Below are 10,479 nucleotides of genomic sequence, written 5' to 3'. Positions count from 1 at the left end.
TCCTCCTCCTCCTCCTCCTCCTCCTCTTTCTCCTCCTCCACCACCTTTTTCTCCACCTCCTCTTCCTCTTCCTTCACCTCCTTCTCCTCCAACTCGTGAATATTGAGTACTCAGTTGTGGGGAAACTAGTGTTGGGCAATAGGTCCAGCTCACTAGTAAAATCTGGCAGACCTACATAAATAACCACCTTCTGTCTGACAGGTCCGACAAATTACGGGTTCTCCACTTGAACTCTGCTTTATACTAATATGACTTGGTAGTTATGCTAATAATATTTTACAAGAATTAATGTAAATGTGGCCACTAAATAAAAGGTTTGTGTACTGTGTGTATATGTTTATAGAGCATTGTTTTCTCTATTGCAGCAGATGACTTGGAGCAGACATTATTAAGTTTTGAAAAACTGGACCGCTCTTCCCCAGACCTGTGGCCAGAAAAAAGTACGTTAATAATAATAAACCCATGAAATGTTACTATATATAGACTGAGGGCGAGAAAGAGAGAGAGAGAGAGAACGAATGGCGTAGAAATGAGTTTTTGTTTAAAATCATTCAAGAGATCTTATTTTATCCATTAGGATTCAATAATTCCATTATTTACCTTTATTGGCAGAAGAAGAGAAGTTATGTTTTGCTTCTCCATTGTTATATATTTTCATTTGTTTTTTAGTACCAGGAGTGTCAGAATTTGTGGCAAGCCATAGTGTGAGTATTATATCACTAAGTGACATTTAGTGATTTGCCATAATAGAAACAAAATTCTGTTTGACGAATGTCATCATAGATATTCTACTGGCAATAATGTGAAATGATTCACTGAGATAACTATATGTGATTGTAAGTGCAGCTATGCAGCTAGTGGTATAGTTTTTATAAGGAACTGGCTCTTGCATTTGTTATTTTAGCGCACATGCACTCACGCACGCACGCATATATAATGAGAACAGATATATGGACTTTTTTGAATAGTAATCAGTAAGTAGTCAATGTGTACAATACATGCTTTTCATCTGCTATTGCAGCCTTTGTCTGAGCACTGTACCCCACCGAAATGGCTGCAGGATATTGACGAAGACGACATCAATATGTTGCAAGGTACGGGCATAATTTGTGTATGTATGTGCGCGGGCGTGGGTGTGTGCCTGTGCACTTACGCGTGTGCATGTCTGCATCGTCATCTTCTCGTAACATCAACCGTTTGTCCCTGCCTCCGTTCCTAAGCTGAAATACAAGAGTCCGTTGTCACAAACCTTATAAATATAGTTATGATGCTATGAGTCTAAAATGCCCAAAAAAATTAAGTGAAGTGTGATGTAAAAGTTGTGGCAAGCTATAACTTATAATAGTCATAACTTATTGTATTAACGTATGGTTTTTCTGACAACACCCTCTTTGCAAGTTCCTAAAGGTGTGTTGACCAATACCACAGATTAGCACATGTACTGCAAGTTTCTAATGAGGATACACTCTATACCACGTAGGCAAAATGACAAGCAATCTTTTTTTATATTGTGTTTTAGCATTTTGCTAGTATAATCATGCTGTGACTTTTAGACTGCGATGCCTGCTAAGAGGTGGCGCCACCGTGTTGATTATATTTTCGTTGTAGAATTCGGCAGCCTGACACCAGCAGGGCTGATTGACAAAGTTAAACAGCTGCAGAATCTTGCATACCAGTTAGGTCTGGAAGAAGGTAGTTATAGTATTAACATGAATTTTGTTAACATCACTTAAACAACTTAACTGTAGTGGAAATGTTCTACTCTTTACTATTTAGGTGTTCTAGTAACTATTATTGTGAGTTTATCATGCGCAAATCTCTGTTTGGTTTCAATGCTATCACAATTATCCGATGAAAGATATAAATGTAATTTCCATTATATGTAACGTGCATATTGTCATATAAAAGTCAATTGATATGAAGGTTGCCACAGATTACGTACCGCGTTTTATCAGAACTGGCTCCGAATCACGGGCACCTTCTAACACCAGAGGGAGTCACACGTGTTGTGTGGAAATTTGTCAGCAGTAATTTTCGGTGTTGGCAGAAAGATGCGATATGATATGACTACTAGGCACTTTATTATTTTTTTTTTTTTAGGGTTAGGGTTAGGTTTTTTTTTTTAAGTGCCTAGTAGTCATATCCTAAGTGCCTAGTAGTCATCATATCGCATCTATCTGCCGGGTGCTAATTTTCACTCCTTACCAAGTGTACACAAATAAAATGAATATATTATAGCATGACGATTCTTTTTAGAAATTTTGTTATAAAAACATTGAAAGCATCTATTGTATGTATCATTGTCAGCTTATTGTATAATTCTTATGTTGTTATGATATTTATATAAGGTTATGATAATTATATTTCTTTCAGCTCGAGAAATGACCAGAGGAAAATTCCTGAACATCCTTAATAAAGGCCGTGTCAAGAAGAAATAGATGACGTTTACTAGATGTCATCATAACCAGTGCATTACTTCATACAGTATTTATCATTATACAGTTGTTTGAGATTTTTTTGTATAATCTATCACGTAGTGCATTAAATTTTTTAAATGCTAGGGTTACATCTTAACAGGGAATGGATCATAGGTAGAAGTGAACTCGACCGGGCACTGAAACCGTTTAGGATAGGTGTTATTGAAATTTACTTGATTGATATTGTCACGTGTTCTAGTAATGCTGACTTTACTATATGACGTTAGTGACCAATTCATTTTAAGATGTGTCTCGTTTATTCACACTGAAATCTAATTGTACAAAACATTTTGCATGTTGAGTATGTTTGTTTCTTAATGTGGGAAAATACTTTATATGTAAAAATCATGTTAGAGTTACAAGTCGGAACCTTCTATAACAAGCCTAGGCGGTGCCCTGTGTTGGCTTTTATAGAGACAAGAGGATGTGACCCATATGCACTTCTCTCGGTGCAGTGGGATACTGGACAATAGTAGGGCAATCTTACAGTATTTACCTGCTCATGCTCGTTAGCCCAGCCTAATGTGTCATAGCTTCCTTTTTCCCCTTTCATCTTCTTCACCTTCTTATCCACTATCATCTTCTTCATCATCATTATCATCATAATCTTCTTCTTCTTCTTCTTCTTCTTCTTCTTCTTCTTCTTCTTCTTCTTCTTCTTCTTCTTCTTCTTCCTCCTCCTCCTCTCCTTAATCCTTTTTGTTGGGAGTACATGGCGCTATATGCTAGGAGTTGCATCCCTGCAGAATGTTATTGTAATCTGCAGACGGTGCTTTTAGCATTGGAAAGTTGACTTATCAGTATCATTCTTTCATGACTATTAATTCGGTTTGCACCCAGTTTTTTGTATGTTATGTATTTAAATGTTTACTGTTGTACAACTCGTCTCGCTGTGTGTATAGTTTCTTTATCATAATATTAAATAAAATGTTATAGCGTGACTTAGAGCACGAGACCTATTGCCTCTCAGTGCGTTTGTATTAATGAAATTGGCATAATAAATTCAGTCGAATTACTCATTAGTTTTATGGCTATGACTATCTCTGTTAATTGAATTTATACGCGCGTGAAATAGTTTTTAAGCTCGCCTAAACTGTATGACGATAGTAATTGAACAAGGGTTCCGTATTATTTGCTGGGACAGCTGGATAGACAGCTCTAACGCGTGTTCTGCGAGGCGGTGCTAGCTTGTTAGCCACGCCCACTTACCCGACTGAATTTCCTGATTAGTCGAGCCCGGCATCACGTGTCGATGAGGTAATTTCTATAAACAAACTCCGGCTCGCGTGTACAGTCATAGAGCAAAGCCGGCGACCCGTCTGTGAGTGAGTGATTTAGGTGCAATTTGCGAACAACGACTGTCCGTGTGTTGAAGAGAGTGCGTGAAAACTAAGCGACGAGCGATCCCAACCTGATTTCCTTCTTTGTGGTGTTAAACGCCTGAAAGAAGACGATCAACTAGTGATAAAAAATATTCATGTTAACGAATCTCCACACTCTGTTCAGACTGTTGTTCTCCCGCGTCGAAATGACTACGAAATAGTTCGATTAGAGAGCAACGCACGAAAGAGAGAGGTAAGTGTTTCGTGATGTCGCGTGAGATGTGCACACTAACTTGACCTAGTTTATCCTTATACTCATCGCGCTGACAGTGCCAGATAGAGTAGCACCTGGTATTCTGCGCGTGCGTCATAGCACTCCCCACACACACCCGCTTGTTATTGTTGGGGGGGGGGCGGATGTCGGTTACGTTTACCGATTAAAGATGTAAATGTAGATATTTCGTAGCGAAATTTCGCGATGACTGTATTTACCTCGTATAGATATGCACCCCGCGTAAAATGAGGGGACGCGTTTCGCTCGCTGCAAATAAATTACAATGGGGACGATGTGGCCCCTGGATGTGAACTGTGCATGTTCATGCAAGTCTCAGCCGAGGATTGCGCAATACTGACAATTGCATTGTATGAAATTGCATTACAATTGTATTGTTGTGCGCGCGTGCGTTGACAGTTCCTAAATACAGGTTAACAGTGCACGTGCGTGTAATCATATATAATAATGTTTGGCTGTGTGTCGGTTACCATGCTAATTTCTTGTCGTAAATATTTATTAAATGAGTAGGCGATGAATTCGTTAGTCTCTGACGAAGCTAGTTATTATGATCATATTTTTAGACGGTAGACCAGGATATATATAATCTCACTGTCCACGCTACTTGCGAAACCAACGAGTGATCATGGAAATAGAATAAAACCAGAATAAAAATACGAGAAATCAAGTGAAATCATAGCACTCTTTCCTTTATTGTTGTTTGTGGATATAGTAGGATTACAGCTCCAGGCGGCATCTATTATAACAGACCCTACTACATCCTCATATTTCGACTGTTTTTCAACTCGCGTTCTCGCGTGCAAGCAGCAACGCGTGGAATATTGTAATCGCCGACACAGTGAGACGCGGTGACTAATCGTGACCTCGTGTGTATCATGGTAACCGACCCTATCATAGAGTTGTTAGGATACACGGCTGACGACGATGATGCGTGTAGGGTATACACGCGCTCTGTGGCAGCAGCACCAGCAGCACCTGCACCACCATCAGCAGCAGCAACAGCAGCAGCAGTAGCAGTAACAACAACGGCAACAGCAGCAGCAGTAGCAGCAGCAGCAGCAACAACAGTAGCAGCACCACCACCATCGGCAGCAGCAACAGTAGCAGCAGCAGTAGTAGCAGCAGCAGTAGCAGCAGTAGTAGTAGCAGCAGCAGTAGCAGCAACAGCAGTAGCAGCACTAGCAGCAGCAGAAGCAGCATTAGCACTAGCAGCAGCTATAAAACCACCACCACCAGCAGCAGCAGTATCAGTAGCTGCTACACGGTCGCCGATGTCGCGTAACTGTCGTGACGCGTGTGACAACGCTGGCGTCGCGTCGCGGACAAGAAATAATCGGCTTTTCATCGGCATGCATTCGCGGATCCGGTTGGCGCGCGGCGGGTGAGCTTAGTTCGGATACGCTATAATCAGATGCATGATGACCGTGCTCCTCATGCGCGCACTGCGGGGAGCGTGGTGCCCGCGGCGTCAACACGGCAGGCTGCCTCAAAATGATGCGCCACACGCTATTGTAGCGCGCGGACACGGGGGAGGGGGAGGGTTGTCGAGAAAGCTACTATGACCGGACGCACTGTGACGTGGGGGGGGCGGCTGTGACGGGGGCGGCTGTATTGGGCAGCCGTGAACGCGGGAAAGCAGGAGTGCATGCTTGTAGTAGGTGAGATATACGCGGTGGACCGCAGCCGCGGCTCATGGAAGATGTAATCATCATAAACTAATATATTATTCACACGCATATACTAATATATATATATATATATATATATATATATATATATATGATATATACGCAGACACGCACGCACGACGCATGCACACAAGCTCAGCCACGCATACATAAATTCGTGCGCATTCGCGTACGTAAAGTTATCGTGTGAGGATGTTATTGTCTCGCCGGTGCCGTCGTGCCAACCCCGCCGTGGTAGCTAGCTACACGACCCCGCCGCGGTGCCGCGCGACCCTGCGTGCTGCCGCACACGCGCGCGCGATACACACGCACGCGGCATTTGCCGCTGCCGCCGCGGCTGCTGCCGCTGCGGAGTCCCGCGCTAGCACCACATCGCCGCGTCTGCTGGGCCGGACGCGCACGCGCACACCAGCCCACGTCATCTCACGCACGAGCGCCTGCGCGCCGATTTTTTTTTCTGCGCCGATTCACTTTAATCAACGAAAATGGATAACGTTCTCGTGCTGCGGGCGAAGGTCTCGCGGTGATTAGGGCGTGTGTGCGCGCGCGTGTACGTGCGCGCGCGCGCGTGTGTGCGTGCGTGTGAGTGAGGCCGATGACGTTAAAGAAGGAGGGAAAGGGGGAAAGAGAGGCGGGGTGAAAGTGCACCAGGGAAAGGGAGAGAGAGACGCGGAGAGAAAGTGCCCGAGAGAAAGGCAGAGGTGGGAGAGAGAGCGCGCGCGTAAGAGAACCGGCCAATAGAGATAGGGAAAGACAGACAGACAGAAATTGAAAGGAAAAAAGAAAGAGAGGTTGGTATAGGGTGGGGAAGGGTGTGTGGGTGCGGGATATGGATAGAGGCAGCGCGAGACAAAGACAGTGAAATGTTTATTACGCGAAAGTAGCGTATTGAATATTGAAAGAATAATACGTGTATATTGGAAGAATAAATATTACACTCGACCACACGTCGCACAAAAATGTCCAATTTGAACGAGATAGAAGAACCCTGACCTCTATTGCATGTTATAAGCTCGATTTGCATCTTGTATAAACAAAATACGGACCACGATAAATCGCACAAGCTAACCAAACAATGCTGATTACATTGGCGTTTGCATAGGGATTAGGGAGGCGAAAATAACAAAATAACACCCGCGACTCACTCGTGAAATCAAATCCAGACGCAATCAACCAAAAAAGGCAATAAAGAAGCGATTGTGCTGTCCCGAAACGATTTTTATTGTGATAACATTGTACTATTCTGTTAGAATAAAAAGTGTAGCGTCCCTGGTTGGACTCGAACCAACAACCTTTCGGTTAACAGCCGAACGCGCTAACCAATTGCGCCACAGAGACGATGTGTTTGTTTCGCGCTTCTTCTATGCTTACGTGCTGTGCAACAAATTCCGGACATTGACATTTGTGTTTGTGAAGATATATGACTGTAAAAGGCAGTAGTGCAAGTGTGTATAAGTGATATGGTGATATCTATCACAGAGGTGGTCACAGAGGCGGCACAGCTATCTAGAGTGTGATGCCTGTACACACCACGGCATACTCCCGTTGTATTTTGAATTCAAACCTCCTACCAAGTACATGCACACGCAGGCTGTACAGTGTAGGGGCCTACCCTGAGAATGCGTAAATAAATGATTTTTATAATAATTTTCTTACTTAGACGAGTAATCACGAGTAACTTATTAACGAAGAGCGACGAGTGAACGCGCACACGCCCGCGCCACAAGGCATGCAATCACGCGAACTATGCGAGGCACACGCAGTATTATAACATTGTACTATTTTGTTAAGGTAAAAGTGTAGCGTCCCTGGTTGGACTCGAACCAACAACCTTTCGGTTAACAGCCGAACGCGCTAACCAATTGCGCCACAGAGACGTCATATTATGTGTTTTCACTTCTTCTATCTGTTTGCATTTCCTCTATGCTTACGTGCTGGACAACAAATTACGGACTTTGTCATTTGTGACAGTATCTGTGTTGTTTGTTTTTAAAGTTAGATGACTGTACAAGGCTGCGGTACAAGTGTGTATATGTGCTGTCTATTACAGAGGGACTGCTATCTAGAGTGCCTGTATACACCACCACATACAGCCGATGTATTTCGAATTTATGCTTCCTACCAAGTACGGCCCGGCCCGTAGGGTCTGTCTCCCTGACCTCTTTTTGACCTGGCTCGTTTAGCTATTTCTGACTAACCCTAACCCTAACCCTAACCCTAACCCCAACCATATCAGATAGTTACCAGGGTTAGGGTTAGTCAGAAATAGCTAAACGAGCCAGGTCAAACAGAGGTTAGGAAGACATATACCTTATCTGCCCAAGTACGCACGCACGCTATACAGTGAAACCTAAAAATTCGTGAATGAATTATTTTTATATTAATTAAACTCGGCGTACTGAGGCGCGACGTGTAAACGCGCACGTGTGCAAGCTATGCGAGGTACACGCGTTCGTATATAATAAAAAAAATCATAAAAATGTACATGAGTGTCACTTACACACATGTGCGTGCGTATTAAAATACGAAATAGACAAAGACGTGCGCGGTTTACACGCGGGGGGGGGGCAGCGCGCGCGCTGGATTTGCGACGAGCGCGCACGCACGCCGGCGAACGTGCACGGACACGCACGCGCGCTCGTCGCTACTGCGCATGCGCGGTGACGTCACCACCCACGTGTACATTGGCGTGCGTGACGCGCTCTCCATTCTGATTACAATCGTTAGTTCGGCTAAGCGACGTGGTTGGCAGCGCTAACAGCAGTAACTCGTGTACTCACTGCCCCCGTCTGCCTACCAACCGCCACCAGCAGCAGTAGCAGTAGCAGTAGCAGCCGCTAGGTGCCTCCTATCGCTTGACTCAGCTGATATAGCTGGCCACCGCGCATGTGTCATACGCGGCGTGCGCGCACGCATACCACGGCCGCAAAATCGGCGAAGAAAACTTCCCCGCTGAACTTTGTCTCGCTTAGTCAACGCGCGACCGGTGCAGCGATAGCACGTATAGTTTGTTATTGCTGCTAGCAACATTGTTACGCAACCGCTCTCGCAACACTTGTACACCATTATACTGCTACTACGCTGCTACTGTTATGCCATAGAGTGATTATCCGACCAGACTGCTATAGCTTTCGCTGTCTACGTACGCAGAAACGCAGGTATAACGTGGGAGATTTCTAGGAAGGAAAGAACGTCAACGAAACACGGAGAAAACTAGGAAACGAAGCCAGCAGCGCGAGTTATAGCGAAACGAATTATTCCAACTTTTTCTGACTAACGCATCGCGCGACCTCGATTCCGCGAAATGCGTGCGTAGGTGCTGCCACTCTGCGGCGTTGATAAATATTACCCCGTTTCATTTACAGATAGACGAGAGACGCTACAACCCACGCTTCGAACGTCGGCACGCGTTCACCGCCGGGGGAAGACAAGCCGACGACGACGCCGCCGACTCGTCATCCCATAATTTTCGCTCACATGAGCCGATCGGGCGGCAACGCTGGCGGAGCGAGTACAGCGAGAAATGGCGAGATCTGACGATCGAGATTACGATAGTCACAGTAGAGACAGCGAACACCCGTGCCGCACGCACGGCGGCACCAGCGACCCGACGCGAAAAAAGAAGAAGGACGACGAGGAGGAAGGGTCGAAGGAGGAGGAGGAAGAAGCGCTGCTCATTTACGGCGGAGAATCCCACGAGAGAAGGCCGTCGATCGGCGGAGGGAGAATTCGGGCCGACAGCCTCTCGGTGCTGAGTGAGTTGCTACGAGCGGCGCCCGGACAGCGGTCCACAAGTCTGATCCGCAGTCCGGCCAGACTGACCAGCGGTCGTTACCTGCTTAACTCACCCCCGCCGGTGAGCGACAGCGGCGGTGGCGGCGGCGGCTCGCCCGTACAGGACAGCGGCTACTACAGTCCCGCACTGCTCAGCATCGCACGACCGCAGCGCCGCGCCGCGTTCACGTTCCCGTCGCCATCGTCATCGTCGTCGTCGTCTTCGCCGTCGGCGTCCGACGATCTCGAACTGTTTAGTTTCGGTGGCGGCGACGCATCGCCAGACTTCCCGTCGTCGGGACAACCGGACTTCCTGCGGCTGCCGACGTTGGCGACTTCTCAGCGACGCGCGTCCGTTCCTATGGCTATGCCCGGTGCCGCACGCCGTCCGCTACATCCGCCCGTCGGCGGGTCGGCGCCGACGACGCCCGCCCGTAGTCGCTGCCGACCACAGCGCTGTTCGACGCCGGCGCGCGTGCACGCGTGGTCGGCGGCCGACGATTCGTGCTTCGTCGGGCCGACGGGGAATCCGTGTCGGTCGATATCGACACAGACGTCCGTAGAAGGCCAGCAACGCATCGCTGCCCGCAGGGGTGAGTACTTACTTATTTACTTACTTACACAGCTACACACCTCACCGTTATAGTCACACACGCCGCCCGCAGGGGTGAGTACTTACGTACACACCTACACCTCACCGTTATAGTCGCACACGCCGCCCGCAGGGGTGAGTACTTACGTACACACCTACACCTCACCGTTATAGTCGCACACGCCGCCCGCAGGGGTGAGTACTTACGTACACACCTACACCTCACCGTTATAGTCGCACACGCCGCCCGCAGGGGTGAGTACTTACGTACACACCTACACCTCACCGTTATAATAGTACCGTTACATATAGTTACTTACAGTTATTAGTTACA

General features: G+C 46.5%; 2 protein-coding genes and 2 non-coding genes across 5 annotated transcripts in view; 2 read left to right on the top strand and 2 right to left on the bottom strand.

The window, feature by feature from the left end:
- The window catches only part of LOC106805772 (protein lin-52 homolog), a 9,032-nt gene extending 5,538 nt beyond the window's left edge, over positions 1-3,494 (top strand). Inside the window, exons 2-6 of one of the 2 annotated variants that reach the window (XM_014807489.1) lie at positions 366-440; positions 670-704; positions 1,022-1,094; positions 1,609-1,692; positions 2,374-3,494. In XM_014807489.1, the coding sequence (XP_014662975.1) occupies positions 366-440; positions 670-704; positions 1,022-1,094; positions 1,609-1,692; positions 2,374-2,438 (332 nt within the window). In that variant the 3' untranslated portion in view covers positions 2,439-3,494. The remainder of the gene's footprint in view (positions 1-365; positions 441-669; positions 705-1,021; positions 1,095-1,608; positions 1,693-2,373) is intronic. The other variant, XM_014807490.1, reaches the window with a different exon arrangement.
- A 288-nt stretch (positions 3,495-3,782) lies between these two features.
- Positions 3,783-10,199, top strand: LOC106805757 (putative protein TPRXL). The gene is made up of 2 exons (XM_014807472.1): positions 3,783-4,052; positions 9,145-10,199. Exon 2 carries the CDS (start codon positions 9,303-9,305, stop codon positions 10,197-10,199), a length of 897 nt encoding a protein of 298 aa, XP_014662958.1. The 5' UTR covers positions 3,783-4,052; positions 9,145-9,302.
- Positions 7,044-7,117, bottom strand: Trnan-guu. Its single transcript has one exon. It is a non-coding gene; the product is annotated as a tRNA-Asn (tRNA).
- Positions 7,583-7,656, bottom strand: Trnan-guu. Its single transcript has one exon. It is a non-coding gene; the product is annotated as a tRNA-Asn (tRNA).
- Positions 10,200-10,479: the final 280 nt, after the last annotated feature.

This window comes from Priapulus caudatus, unplaced genomic scaffold, assembly GCF_000485595.1.
Source record: "Priapulus caudatus unplaced genomic scaffold, Priapulus_caudatus-5.0.1 Scaffold126, whole genome shotgun sequence".
NCBI lineage: Eukaryota > Metazoa > Priapulida > Priapulimorpha > Priapulimorphida > Priapulidae > Priapulus > Priapulus caudatus.
This window is presented reverse-complemented; position numbering and strand designations above follow the sequence as displayed.